At 40.4% G+C, this 15754-nt stretch overlaps 1 protein-coding gene across 1 annotated transcript in view; it reads left to right on the forward strand.

Annotated features, from left to right (window-relative positions):
- The window catches only part of DNAH5 (dynein axonemal heavy chain 5), a 270172-nt gene that overhangs the window by 113650 nt on the left and 140768 nt on the right, over positions 1–15754 (forward strand). Inside the window, exons 34-39 of the mRNA XM_039217767.1 lie at positions 2027–2226; positions 2997–3150; positions 4618–4781; positions 10683–10839; positions 14468–14680; positions 15434–15658. Of these exons, the coding sequence (XP_039073698.1) occupies positions 2027–2226; positions 2997–3150; positions 4618–4781; positions 10683–10839; positions 14468–14680; positions 15434–15658 (1113 nt within the window). The remainder of the gene's footprint in view (positions 1–2026; positions 2227–2996; positions 3151–4617; positions 4782–10682; positions 10840–14467; positions 14681–15433; positions 15659–15754) is intronic.

Consider the following 15754-nt stretch of genomic DNA (forward strand, 5'->3'; position numbering starts at 1 on the left):
AAACCCCATTAGGTCAATCAAAACTCTTTTCTGGGCATTCAGCTTTTCATTCCTTCACACATGTTTATGTGACAGGTTCTGTGTTCAGTCCTGGGGATATACAGATGCTTTCCTGCATTCCTCAATCATTAAATAATTTGTATAGTTAAATAATTATACAAATATGGGTATAGTTACAAAATGTGGTAAATACCATTGAAATAAAATTCTCTGCTATATGATAGCCCATAGTAATGGGCTTGACCTGTTTGGGGGTGAGGAGGTGATAAAGGTAGACAAAGTTGGGGTACTTGCCCGTGACTTCTGGGGAAGTGAGTGTGCTCATGTGGTGAGGCTGAGACGTTTGGAAAGGGCAAAGAAGACAATGTCAGGCAGGTGAAACAGCATGTGTGAAGTTCTGAAGCATATTTGGGAATCAGAGGAATGCCAGGGTGGTGAGAGTGTGTTATTGATTTTGGTCTTTGGACCAATGGAGAGCCATCTGGGAGATATATTTTGAGCAGACATGACATGGTTAGATTTACATTTTGCAGAGATCACTGTGGTCACTGTATGGAGAAAGGATTGGGGGAGGGCAAGTGAGAATGATGGGAAAACCAACTAGGGGATTATATGAATATCCCAGACAAGAGACAATGGTGTATTGGACAAGGGGCAGGTAGTGAAGCTGGAGAGAGGCGGAAAGATTGACGAGATCTTTAGAAGGTAGAGGGGCGTAGAATTTGGTGAGAGAGGGACCATGGTAGGAGAAACAATCTAAGATAAACTTTAGATTTCCTGCTGAGAGATCTAGGTGGATGATGGTGCTTATTGCGGAGATAGGGAATTACTGGAAGGGAATCAGTCGAGTGACTAGGTGCAAAGAGCTTGATTTGGGGCATGAGTTTGATATTTCAAGAATATGTATGGGGTTCCCTTGATTAGATCCAAGCACAGAGGCTCAGTAGGCAAATGGACGTGGGTCTTACTAGGAGATATAAAAGATTACAGACTGTGTGGGCATAGATGAGCTCATGCAGAGAGGGAGTGCAGCATGAGATGAGAAGAGGCAAGGACAGGGCTTGACTAATGGTCCAGGAAAAAGCATGGCTGCAGAGGAGACTAGGAAAGTGGAAACCTGAAAGAAGTCAGGTTTCTCTTAATTTCCTTCTCTCATACTGCATTGATTTGGCTCTAGAGTTAAATCAGAGACACAGTGAATTTCGAGTCTTTGGTTAGAGTTTCAAAATTTAAAAGGTTATTGCACATGTTTTTTTTTTTAACCAAATGGAGATATAATTGACATATAACATTGCGTAAATTGAAGGTATACAACATAGTGACTTGATGCATTTATATTGTGGCACGATAGCCATTGGAGTGTTAGCTAACACCTCTGTTATGCCACATAATGATCATTTCTTCTGGTGCTGGTAGCAATTAAGCTCTAGTTTATAAGAAAGTTTAATATTTATAATACAGTGTTATTGTCTATAATCACCATACTATGTGTTAGATTTCTAAGACTTATTTGTGTACTGGTTGTCTTAAACATCTCTCCTGTTCCCCCTTCCCTGGCCTCTGGTAACTACCATTCTACTCTCTGTTCTTTTGAGTTTGTTTTTTCAGATTCCACATATAAGAGATATGATATCGTATTTTTCTTTGTCTGACTTATTTCACTTAGCCTAATGCCCTCAAGGTCTACTCATGTTGTTGCAAATGGCAGGATTCTTTCTCATGATGTTCCATTGTTGCATATCTTTTCTATTGTCTTTCTTACTGGAAGAGTTTGGTGGGAAATTTTTACAAATTAAGGTTCTGTTACTTAGTATTATATCTTCATCTCTTTCCCTAAATCTTTATCTATATCTATCTCATCTATATCTATACACCATTTGTTATATTGTATTTTAAAGCTGGGGAAGAAAGTACTTATAGATACATATGAAGCAAATAGTGAGGCTAGGACCTCTGCTGAATCTGGATTGTTCAAGAAGGATGTGTGACTTTCATGTGATAAAACTAGGGCTTGCAATTTTAATAGGACATCTGTATCAGTGCAGTGAAAGAGAGAGACATTGAGCAAAAGCTGAAGCAAGTGATGAACGAATGGGACAGCAAAACATTTACATTTGGCAGCTTTAAATCCCGTGGAGAGCTCCTCTTACGGGGAGACAGCACCTCGGAAATCATCGCCAGCATGGAGGACAGCCTGATGGTGCTAGGTTCCCTGCTGAGCAACAGGTAGGAAGTCCGTCCATCTTTCCCCTGAGATCTGGGAACCATCGTCACAAACATTTTAAGGGAAATTCATATTAAACAATGCAGCAATGGCCCCCATACAGTTTATTTGACATTAAAAATCCTTGTTTTAATGTTAGCCCTTGGCCCAGTGTGTGTAATGCTGTTTTTATTTCATTATCCTCCACTTGTGGGATGTGTCTGAGACCGTCAACTGGACAAAATAATGCAACACGTAATTAGCCACTTGGATCTTGTGGAACATTTCAGCTTTGCAGCTGACAAGCCTCACCGCACAGCTGACAGCTTGACGGGCTCGGAGTCCAGGGGAAATTAGGCTGAGCTTCAGAATAATCGTTCTACTTGGGAAATCGTGCCAACATCTGTGGACTAGAAACTCTTGGTTGTATACATACTCTAATGAGATGACAGATTAAGATAGAGAATGAATTTAATTCGTAAAGAGAAGTAAAACGGCACAGACCGATACGAGTCTAACACTTCTGTTTGACAGTTAATCACAAAACCATCACGCTTTGCACACAACACGCCTTAGACTCATGAACTTAACATTTCCTTGGTTCATTGCTTCCCTTTGCCCTTCCTGAAATAATTTTTTGTTCGCCAGGATCTTCTCAAATATATGGTAATTGTGTAGCACGTGAGTATCATTGAGATAGGAGTTTACTGCATCCTGTCTTTCATATGTCAGTCTCTTCTGTGTGTAATGTATATTACAGCCTCCTAAATGCTGACCATATTTTTCATTTTAGGTACAATATGCCTTTCAAGGCCCAGATTCAAAAATGGGTGCAGTACCTTTCCAACTCAACAGACATCATCGAGAACTGGATGATGGTGCAGAACTTGTGGATTTACTTAGAGGCTGTCTTTGTGGGAGGAGACATTGCTAAGCAGCTTCCCAAGGTTTCAGAATTTTCCTTTTGGTTTCATCAGGGTTTTAACCCAGAGAATTATCTAATAACTTTAAAAATGCAATAACATTTCAACTTCTCTTGAGCCACACGCTCCCTAATGTTATTGTTGTCACTGTTGAACTGCTTTATAAGGAGAGAGCAGTTGTGGAAAAGTAAGGGTGTGAATGCTATGAAACCGTGAAGTTTTGTAGGAAACAGAGGGTTAAGAAAAAAAAGAAATGCCTGCATAATTGATACACTTCAGGTAATTTGAAAGTAGAATTTGGAACAGTATAGAATTATGGAATAGTTATCTCAACAATGGTAGGATAATTTGTTCTGTTACTACTGACAGTTTAAAACAACTCACGGTATATAATTCACCCAATTATATCTGTACTGGGAAACCGGGGGTGGGGATGGAAACAGACAGAAAAAAGAAGCTCCAGAACAAAAAGGCCTTCTCAAGATTGTGGAGCATGTTTTTTCTCATCACATTTAATCAGGGGGAATATGGAGGGTAGTATTTTGAAATTTTTATAAAAAAACATTTTTTACAAAATCAAGGATTCCTATTCAATGACCTTAAATCATCTGCAGAATTATAATGTTTAAATGATACATTTGAGTTTTAGAATCACGGTTATGATGAGCATTTTTTTTTTTTTTTTTTGCTCAGTCTTCCGAGCTGTGAGGTGGTGAGTTTTCAGTTTCATTACAGAGGACAGATCTGTTAGCCGATGCATTTATTACCTACCAGGGAAATGTATCCACACACTGAAATTTTAAGTATTTATTTGTTTATTTCTGCTTTCATACTTGGGCATGTTTTTCTGCTTGCTGGGTGGTGGAGAATCTCAAATTGGGACCTATTAGCGGCAACGTTCACATTCAATATTGAAGGAGCTGAGTGAGGTGTCGTGCCCTCATATTTGATAGTACATGCTTATCGGTAAACTATAGAAAGTTCTAGGGAAGAATGGAAACCTTATTTTTACTCTCACAAAGTGGTCTGTGCATTTTCAATTTTTTTTCTGAAAAGAATCTATGTTTAAACATTAAATATATATATACTGTAATTAGTTTTTGTATCTTATCTTTAAATGTTTTCTTTTCTAGATATACAAACAATTCAGTGCTCAGTGTAGAAAACTTGAAAAACATAAGATTCACTTCACTTAGGGATAACTGGCAAAAACACTTGGGAGCGCTTTTCTCTCCCAAGCTGTCTCATATTGTATTTTCGTTTCTGTATCTGTCTTCTGCTTTTGGTTAACATAATGGGGGGACCTTATTTAAGAAAGGGGGTGGGATGGTGCAAAAGGAGAATCGAAATAGAACACGTGTGACATTCAGGCATGTAGCGTTGGGATATCCAGACTGGGGAGAAATCTGGCCTCAGCAGAAGGTATGTGAGATGCGCTTTCCTTGAGATCACAGACGTGTCCAAGTGGGCTTTGTTACCTCGTTCTTGTAGGAAGCCAAGCGCTTTTCCAATATCGATAAATCTTGGGTGAAGATTATGACTCGGGCTCATGAAATGCCAAATGTGGTACAGTGTTGTGTTGGAGATGAGACCATGGGGCAGCTGTTACCACACTTGCTGGACCAGTTGGAAATGTGCCAGAAATCCCTCACTGGGTAAGTCTACTGGTTCAGGGAAGGCTCCCTTAGCGTCCTAGAGATGAAAAGGATCAGAGGGACTAGACAGCATTAGCCATATTGATTTTCTTTTGCTATAACGTAATTCATGTCTGATGTTGCATAGATAAAACTGGTAGTTCAGAGCATCATATTATCTCCAAGCCCTTGCTGGATTTGTCTTGATGTTGGAATAATAGGACTCAGGGCTTCTTCCATCACTGGGACGAGGTCTTGCAAACATTCTCATATAGTCCTTGCTTTTTAAAATGGATACAGCTACTTTTCTGATTGTCTTTTTGGATAAGCATCTGAAGAGTCAAAATATTTCATTATATGCAACCAAGAACAATATGCACAGTGTAATGTACACAAGTAGTCAAGATTATTTAGAAATGAGAGCCTCATATATCTAGCAGTGTACACACACACACACCACACACACACACACACACACACACACACACACACACACACACACTTATGTATAGGAGGCTGGGTGAATTCCAAGAGTAACATATTTTTCTTTTCTTTCCCTTTGGCAAATCAAGATCAAATCATGTAAGCAGAAATATGTTAAATAGTATTAAATATTCCAAAAACAGTTAACTATACATGGTTTTCTGTATTTTTATTTTTATTAAAGTATCATTGACATACAACATTACACTAGTTTCAAGTATACAATATAGTGATTTGAGATTTGTATATATTGCAAAATGATGACCACCATAAGTCTAGTTAACATCCATTGCCAATGCATAGTTACAACTTACTTTTCTTAATGGGAAATTTCAAGATCTACTTTCTTAGCAGCTTTCAAATATGACATAGAGTATTATCAACTATAATTACCATACTGTCAAATATATCCCCATGACTTATTTATTTTATAGCTGGAACATACATGGTTTTAAATATCTCTTCTTTTTAAAAATTTTTTTCATTACTTTTTATTTTAAGGAGAGAGAGAGACATGTTGAGGGGAGAGGGATGGAGGGGGGAGAGAGAGAGAGACAATCCCAAGCAAACTCCACATTCAGCACAGATCCTCATGGGGGGGTCAATCCCATAATCCTGGGATCATGACCTGAGATAAAATCAAGAGTTGGCTGCTCAATCGACTGAGCTACCCAGGTGTTCCTAAATATCTCTCCTTCTAATCTTCTTAGAGTAGTCAGTATGCATGGAGAAATTTAGGATAAACTATTGGCTATGTACTGGTCAGAGTTCTCTGAGAAACAGAATCAGTAGGGTGCATACACATACGGTTGGGGGTGGAGAGAGAGAGTGAGGGACTGAGGGAGAGAGATATGATTGAGGAGGCTGACAGGTTCTCTCTCTGTCTCTCTCTATACCTCCCCTATGTTCTCTCTCTCTCACAAAGTAAATAAACATTAAAAAGTTTTTTTATTTGAAAAGAAAAAAAGAAGAATTTTTGTTTTCAAATGGTTGATGCCATGCCATTCTTTTTAACTATAATGATTTTTTTTATGTTTTATTTTATTTCATTATTTATTCTGAGTCAGAGACAGATGAGTGGGGGAGGGGCAGAGAGAGAGGAGGAGAGAGAATCCCAAGCAGGTGCCATGCTGTCAGCACAGAGCCAGACGTGGGGCTTGAACTCATGAAACTGTAAGATCGTGACCTGAGCTGAAGCCAAGAGTTGAATGCTTACCTGACTGAGCCACCCAGGCGCCCCCTAACCATAATGATTCTTTAGCATGACCAGCTGTGTAGTGGTCACCTCTGAAGGTTCTTGGATAGAGACCTGCCTTGATGGGCATGCTGTCTCCCACCAGACTTGGGCCAGAGAGAAGGTTGAAAGGGATTAGAAGTGCTCCACACTCGCAGGGCTCCCTTCACAATGGAAAGGCTGAGGGGCATGAATCACCGGGACATCATGCAGGGCTCCGTTACCCTTGAGAAACTTGCTAAGGAATCATATCACTGGTCTCCCTGCAGCTGGTGTGTTACTCTTCTTTGCTTCCTCCTGTCCCATCCGCCACTATAGATAACACTCAGGTACACACACATACCCCTCTTTTTCTCTTCTCTTTTTCATCCCTTTTTATCATGCTCCACTGTAACACTCTACTCTTTGATGTTATTTTATAACTCCTGAGAGGAAAAAGGCTGCCCTAAAATTATTCACAGGTTTTACTGAGCTTTTCTTGGCTTTTGATTCCGTTATCAAGAGGTTATAGGTCAAGGTGTGTAGTGCAGGTATAAACACTGAGTACTAATGTTTACACAAAACTAACACTCTCTCCAGCTGCTGAGGATGTGCATCAGTAGGAATGGATTTCATAGGGGTTGGGAATAAATTGTCTTGTCTACTCTGTCGCACAGATTTGGTTGTCACATTCCACATGCCTCCTTTTATACTTGAACTAGAAAGACAACATTACCTCATTCATCATCGGCATTAGACTAGTCTTACTGTGAAGGGTGCAATAAGTAAGGGGGAATAAAAGATAAGAATTTTTATTCTTGCTGATAAGACTAAGGAATAAGGGGTGGGGCATCTGAGTGGCTCGGTTAGTTGAGCATCCAACTCTTTTTTTTGTTTGTTTTTGTTTTTGTTTTTTTCTTAAACAGTTTACTGTCAAGTTGGTTTACATATAACACCCAGCGCTCATCCCAACAAGTGCCCTCCTTCATGCCCATCACCCCCCTTCCCCTCCCCCCCACCCCCATCAGCCCTCAGTTTGTTCTCAGTATTCAAGTGTCTCATGGTTTGCCCATATGGTTTTTATCCTTTCTCTTGTTGATTGATGTATCACATTGATTGATTGACAAATATTGAACCACCTTTTTGTAGAGAAGTTTTGCATCCATGTTCTTCATGGTTTGACCACTATACTTTTTTTTCCCTCTCTTAATATTTTTTTTATAGTTTATTGTCAAGTTGGCTTCCATATAACACCCAGTGCTCATCCCCACAAGTGCCCTCCTCCATGCCCATCACCCCCTTCCCCTCTCCCCCAGCCCCCTCAGCCCTCGGTTTGTTCTCAGCGTTCAAGAGTCTCTCATGGTTTGCCTCCCTCCCTCTCCCCAACTATTTTTCCCTTTCCCCTCTCCCGTGGTCCTTTGTTAAGTTTCTCCTGTTATACCCCTGATTTCTCTTCACTTCACTTTTTATAAATGATATTCCACCCTTCTACTTCAATCTGCATGTGTTTTCAGGTCTTAAACGAGTCTATTGTAGGCAGCATATAGATGGGTCTTGCTTTGTTATTCTACATACTGAGGCTTTTGATGGTAGCATATAGTCTGTTTACATTCAAATTAAGTATTGATACATATGTACTTATTGTTATTTTGTTATTTGTTTTATTTTATTTTTATTTTTGTAGTTCTTTATTGTTCTTCTCTTGCTCTTGCTCATGGCTTGTTGTCTTTCTTGATGGATATACCTTGACTCCTTTCTCTTTGTTCTTTGCATATGTTTTACTGGAATTTAGTTTGTGGTTACCATTAAATATTTAACATACACTTAAGTTTGAACATTCTAAAAGCACTCAATTTTTACTCTTCTCCCATTTACATTTTATTTTATTTTATTTTTTTACAAATAGTTTATTGTCAAGTTGGATTCCATATAACACCCAGTGCTCATCCCCACAAGTGCCTTCCTCCATGCTCATCTCTCCCCTTCCTCCCTCACACCCATCAGTCTTCAGTTTGTTCTCCGCATTCAAGAGTCTCTCATGGTTCGCCCCTCTCCCTCTCCCCCACTATTTCCCCCCTTCTTCTCCCCCATGGTCCTCTGTTAAGTTCCTCCTAATCCTCCTATACGTGCAAACATATGGTATTTGTCCTTCTCTGCCTGACTTATTTTGAGTGCCCAACTCTTGATTTGGGCTCAGGTCACGATCTCACGGTTTGTGAGATTGAGTCCCTCGTTGGACTCTGTGCTGATAGCATGGAGCCTGCTTGGGATTCGCTCTCTCTCCCTCTCTCTGCCTGCCTCTCCCCCACTCACAAACTCTTTGTCTCTCAAAATAAATAAACATTAAAGAAAAGAACAAGGAATTCTTTATTCTCAATAAAGAATAAAGATCTAGCTTCTACAAATAAGATGGATTAGGATATTTAAAGTGAGCCTATCTAAAGTAAGGAAAGTAAAAAGCTAAAAACAAACAACACAAAACACTATGAGCACAGGGGCGCCTGGGGGGCTCAGTTGGTTAAGCATCCAACTTTGACTCAGGTCATGATGTGAAGGTTTGTGACTTCAAGCCCTGCGTCAGGCCCTGCGCTGACAGCTCAGAGCCTGGAGCCTGCTTCAGAATCTGTCACTGTGTCTCTCTGTCCCTCTCCTGCTCATGCTCTCTCTCTCTCTCTCTCTCAAAAATAAATAAATGTTAAAAAACCAAATAAAACTATGAGCATAAAAAGTCGAATTTAAGAAAATGAGGGAGATGTAAACAGAAACTCTTTGGGCAGCCTTATCCTGCCCCCTCTTTGAGGCCAGATTTTGTACTTTTTCACATGCCCAAAGTGAGCGAATCCAAATTGCCAAAGCAATAGTTTGTAGTGTGTATTTTCCTGAGTGTTCCACGCGACTTCAGGAGGAAGATTATACCACATACAGAAAACCCATCCATTTCTGTCACTTTAGAGGTGCCATTTCCACCAGGAGCACCTCTCTTAGCATAGTCTACCCTTCTGTTTCCTTCCTTTCTTTGCCTCTTTCAGCCTCTGAAGAAAGCCCTGTCTTTTGTCTGAAGGAATTTAGCTCTTGCCCTCAAGCTGGGCACCCCACTCACCAAAACACAAGTCCAGCAGTTGACTAAATATGGATGGCCAAGCGTCCCCCATGCTTCTTCAGGGCACTGGCTGGCTCCAGCTTCTGGTCCATGACCTTCCTATAAAGAGAATCTGCTTCTATGAAATAAAACTATTTCCCTCATGATTTTACACAGGAAGCAAGTAACAATACACATGACAAGGAAGGAATAGAACTTTTTAAGAAAGACAGCACTTAAAAAGGTTTTCTGGTAAGGTTTCAAAAAGAAATTACATTGAAAACGGTAATACTTATATTGAAGAAAATGAAGGTACAGAGGCATTAATATGAAAATAACAGGGGCACCTGGGTGGCTCAGTCAGTTAAGTGGCTGTCTTCAGCTCAGGTCATGATCTCATGGTCCATGAATTTGAGCCCCACATTGGGCTCTGTGCTGACAGCTCAGAGCCTGGAGCCTGCTTCGGATTCTGTGTCTCCCTCTCTTTCTGCCCCTGCCCCAATCATGCTCTGTCTCTCTTGCTTCCAAAAATAAATACACATAAAAAAAAATAAAAAAGAAAATAACAGGAAAAATATATCCGTAACACAAAGAAACACCAAAAGTAAAGCAAATATAGAAACAAAAGCACAGTTGAAAATTCCCCAAGTTTCAGTAGTTTCTGGAGGCAGAGAATAGTGCCAGGGCCCCTTCACAGTATATTCAGAGCTGGATTTTGCTTTCTGCTTTGGTAATGGATTCAACGCATTTTTTAAGATGCAATTCCAAGAATGAGATGCAGCCTTTAGCTGACACAGCACTGTACTTACAAACGAGACCAACCCCCTTCAAAACTCCCTGAGTGTGATTGCTCCTGTCCTCCACCAAGAAAGTACAAGCTTTTCCAGATTAACTCAAGTGTATGCATTACACTTGCGAAAGATGAAGAAACTCTGCTATCAATTCTGGAAAAAATATTTGTTTTTCATCCGAATATGGAATACCACTTGGCAGGATTCGTAAGAACCACAGAACAAAAACACTGAACGGTATGTGGGAAAATTCGATTGTCTCACAATCCTTCCCCCTTCTCGTCATCCAGATGAGTTTATTTCTCGAAGGAGCTGCTTTGTGTGTGTTTATTAAGTTTCTCTTCCTCTCCACTTAGGTACTTGGAGAAAAAACGTCTTTGCTTTCCTCGGTTCTTCTTTGTCTCGGACCCCGCCCTTCTGGAGATCCTGGGGCAGGCATCAGACACACACACTATACAAGCCCACTTGCTGAACGTGTTTGACAACATCAAAACTGTCAAGTTCCATGAAAAGGTTTGCCTAATTCTAATCGCTGGCCAGCAATTGCCATATCTTAACCTTCCACCGCCTTTATGAAATAGCTCTCTGCTGCTGTGTTTGCAAAGGGTTACTCCCAGATAGTGGTTAAAAACAAACTTTTGGGCCCAATTTGCCTTTGGAATTATGTGATTCCTTACTATCCAAAGTGTAAATTTGGGTAACAGTTTAAATATGATTAGGGATGCATTGGGTGTAGCATTCATGGTTTTACATGCCAAGTTAGCTTTTGCGAGATTCAACAAAACAAAGAAACCAACTGCTCAGAAAATAGTCCCTTGAAACAGAATCGCTGCAGTGATTTGATTGTTTTAATCAGGTTTCAGAAGTATTTGGCATGACCGTCTTCCCTGTTTCTCATCATGCTTGATTGAAACTTTTTTTTTAAACACTCCTTACAAGTTTCTAGAATCATGGAGTTGTGGGGGACCCAGGAGAAGCCAGTCAACATAAGGGAGATTGCATTTGCGGAGCAGCGAGAAGATACTTCCTGATCCATCTCTTCACCCCAAATTCCCTGGGAAAGGGGCCTTTCCGTTCTGACAGTGTGTTCGGTCATCATCTGAGGCTTCCTGGAAACCCTTAGTGCCATTCACGTATTCATCCTAGTGTGCTTCTGTTCAGCCACTTCTGTGTGGTTACCTCGAGGACGTGGACACTTCCGGGATCGCACTTGGGTCGGGTCTATCTAGGGTGCAGCTGGTGCAGTGGTGGAGTTACTTCATTGGAAGCAATCAAAAGCCAGTCACTTAAGTTCATGTCCCGGGCTTTGAGTCAAGAATTTATCATTATACTGAAGTCGTTTTTATGCCGTGCAACATTCATGAGAAATCTGGCCATTTGATGGCTGATAATTCTTGCCTCGCTTTGCTAGTACTGTGCACAGATACTGTGGGAGTGCTGTCAGGGAGCCATAGCCTGGTATAAGGCTATCAGGGAGGGCTTCCCGCAGGACAGTATGGTACTTGAAGTGATATTTTGAAGGTAAGTGAAATCTAGCCAGGCAGGTGGAAAAGGGGTGTGTGATCTGGTCAGAAGGAGAGGCAGGTGCAAAGGTCTGAAAGGTGTGGGCAGCCTGGGGGGTCAAGAGTGTGGCCGTGTGAGGCATTGGATCGGTTTCCTAGGGCTGCTGGATTGACAACAGAAATTTCTTCTCCCACCGTTCTGGAAGCTAGAAGCCTGCACTATGACTCCAGCAGACTTGGTTCTTGCTGGAGGCTCTGAAGGGGGTTCATTCTTTGCGTCTCTCCTAGTTTCCGGTGGCAGTTGGCAACCTGGGATGTACCTTGACATACATATGTCATGTTGGTATCTGCTTTTGTCTTCATTTGATGTTTTCCCTGTGTGTCTGTGTCTCTGTGTCTAAATTCCCTTCCTCTTACAAAAACACTAGTTATTTAATCAGGGTCCACCTTCATCTTAACTTGATGATGTTTACAAAGACCCTATTTCCAAATAAGCTTCCATTCACAGGTGCTGGGCTTAGGACTTTGACATGTATTTTGGGGGTACAAATTTTTTTCTTTTCTTTATTTTTCTTTATTATTCTTTCTTTCTTTCTTTCTTTTTAGCTACACATTTTTTAAATTAAATTTTTTTTAACATTTATTTATTTTTGAGAGTCAGAGCATGAACAGAGGAGGAACAGAGACAGAGGGGAACACAGAATCCAAAGCAGGTTCCAGACTCTGCACTGTCTGCACAGAACCCAACATGGGGCTTGAACTCTCAGGCTGCTAGATCATGACCTAAGCTTAACCAACTGAACCGCCCATGTGCCCCTAATTTTTTTTTAATGTTTATTCTTCAGAGAGAGAGAGAGAGAGAATGGGGGAGGGGCAGAGAGAGAGGGAGACAGAATCCAAAGCAGGCTCCAGGCTCTGAGCCGTCAGCACAGAGCTGGATGCGGGGCTTGAACTCGTGAACTTTGAGATCATAACCTGAGCTGAAGTCACATGCTTAACTGATTGAGACACACAGGCATTCCTGGGGGGTACACATTTTAACCCTAATAGGCAGTGATGACAAAGGGAAAAGGGGGAGAAGGAGACATGGAACCCAGTCAGGATGGAAAAGGCTGAGCTGCTACAACTCAGCCTTGATGAAGGAGAAATGGGGAGAGAGGAAAGGAAGACAATGTGGATTTAGTGGGTCAAAACCATTATTTCTCGTAGATCTTCTGGATGTGTGGGTTGAAAGAGGGACTGAATTATGCAGTAAGTTCTTCCTGATGCTTTGCTTACATCCTTCTGCACTAGGACTTCATGGTTCTAGAGTGCAGCTACTCACGGTCTCATTGCACAGTGGGGATCAATTAAACTTCCTCATTTTTAGCTACTATTCATAGCAACTACATCTTAAAATCAACAGCATTGCTTTTTTGTTGGCTTCTCTTGCTATAACATTTCTACAGCCAGGAGCAGATCCGGTTTTTGTGGGTCCTAACTCTGGTGAAGTTATTAATCCACAACTATAGTCAGGACTTGGAAGGGGTCCATGGAAGTGACAGGCTGTGGATCTTCAGTTTCATTAGCTTCTTAGTAGACCTCCTTCTACGACACAGGGGGATTCATTGACACGGTACTAAATTGGAGCCGAAGGAAACAATATTCCACTTACTAAAGAACAATAACGCAACAAACATTGTGTTTACTTGATTGGTTGCCTGATTTCATTGTATGTTATGAACAGCCTGTGAAGTGAATAGGGAAGCAGCAAAGGCATGGTTTTTAATGACTAGTTATGAGCAAGACATTTAGTCTCAGAGATGTGTCCTCTTCCAGTGCGTGGTCTACCAACAGCAGAGCGCCTTTTGAACCTGTCTTTTAGCAAATAGCATGCTATCCTCACGATGCCATGCTGTGTGGAAACTGAGGTGAGAAGACCAGAGCAGGAGCTGGGTTTGAATTAGAAAACGTCAGGCAGCCTGGGTGGTTCCGTCGGTGAAGCGTCCAACTTCAGCTGAGGTCATGATCTCATGGTTTGTGAGTTCAAACCCCTGCACTGAGTTCTATGCTGTCAGCTCAGCGCAGAGCCCACTTCAGATCCTCTGTCCCCCTCTCTCTCCCCCAATAAATAAATATGTACATACATACATACATAAACAAACATTAAAAAAAAGAAAACGTTATGTGCCACCAGGAGCTTCCGTGGTGAGTGCAATCAGTACAGATGTGGAATTACATGGTAAGGTGTTTGCATTGATCATATTGACCTGGTCATTGCTCATGTTGACTCGACAAGCTTGTGGTGTGGATGACAGGCTCTTACAGTGTCCCATTTCATTTGAGGAAACTAGACGTTTTTTGATCATCATACCTATATTGAGAATTTTCTGTTAGAAAGTCAGTTTTTGCCTTTCAGGTACAGACTGTTTGGAATTGATTTATCCTATTCAAAACATATCCCCTTTTTGATTTCATGGGTAGCTTTTTTTTTTTTTTTTTTTGGCTTGAAATTGATTTTGTGTCATATTTTGCCTTTTATTTTATAATCTATAGCTTAACTTCCTTCAGGAGGATAACACTGACAAGAAGGCAGTGGAGGAATTCATTCTTTATGTGACTATAGCTTTTTTTTTTTTTTTTTTTGGCTACTACTGTAGATCTATGATCGAATTCTGTCAATCTCTTCTCGAGAGGGCGAGACGGTTGACTTGGATAAACCTGTGATGGCTGAGGGCAATGTGGAAGTTTGGCTTAATTCTCTCTTGGAGGAATCTCAGTCCTCATTACATCTTGTGATTCGCCAGGCAGCTGCAAATATTCAAGAACCAGGTTTCCAGCTGATTGAATTTCTTTCTTCCTTCCCTGCTCAGGTCAGTGTATTAAATTGGAAAGTATTTTTTACAGAATAGCCATATTAGATCTCAGACATTGCCTATTGTAAACGACACAAGTGACTATAGTTTAACTCTGGACCCATATTAAGATTTTCATAAGGATTTCTTAATATAGATAAGCTTGAAGGTTTCAGCTACAGATTATTTGGTTATATATATATGTATAAATATAAATAATATCTTACATATGTGTTTTATAGATACATTTTCTTTATATTTTCTTTAACTTAAAAGGTTTTTTTTTCCTGCTGAATCTCTTTAGTAAATAAATCATAAAAAAGTACTGAGTGCATACTTAGCCAGAAAGACAAGAAATGTATTTCAGCATTAAAATCTACAAACTGATGTTCTCTTAGCCATTAAAATCAGTAAAGATTTTGTGGGTATCTACTGCGTGTAAACCCTGCTAGTTTGAGGGAAACCGGTTTAAGCCTGTTATTTCCCTTCTAGTAACTTAAAATCTATCTAGGAAGAAATATGACTTAAACAGTAAATGATTTAAACTTCTAAGGAAAAAAATTGTGGACATATCATGAGGCTGTCCATGTGTAATTGCCAGGTGAATAGTAGGAATAGTTTCCATCGGTTTCCAAACAATGAATAGAGTTGCTATAACCCAGGATGCCCTTCTATTTGCATAATAATCACCACTATTCACTATATTGTGATTTCTATTTAAATAAATTAATATGCCATCCACACTCGTAAAGCCTTCTTTGTTTCCATAAGGTTGGATTATTAGGAATTCAAATGATATGGACACGGGATTCAGAAGAAGCCCTCAGAAATGCCAAGTTTGATAAAAAAATCATGCAGAAAACCAACCAGTCTTTTCTGGAGCTGTTGAATACATTGATAGGCATCACGACAAAGGATCTGAGTTCCATGGAGCGAGTTAAATACGAGACTCTGATTACTATCCATGTGCACCAAAGAGATATCTTTGATGACCTGGTAAATGCTTTATAAATACTATGGCATCTACAGAAAAGCAAATCCGAGGCACCGTCTGTGTTTAGTCACTGGTATTAGTTTGAATGAATTCAAAGA

This window comes from Hyaena hyaena, unplaced genomic scaffold, assembly GCF_003009895.1.
Source record: "Hyaena hyaena isolate Hyena2069 unplaced genomic scaffold, ASM300989v1 scaffold_720, whole genome shotgun sequence".
Classification (NCBI taxonomy): domain Eukaryota; kingdom Metazoa; phylum Chordata; class Mammalia; order Carnivora; family Hyaenidae; genus Hyaena; species Hyaena hyaena.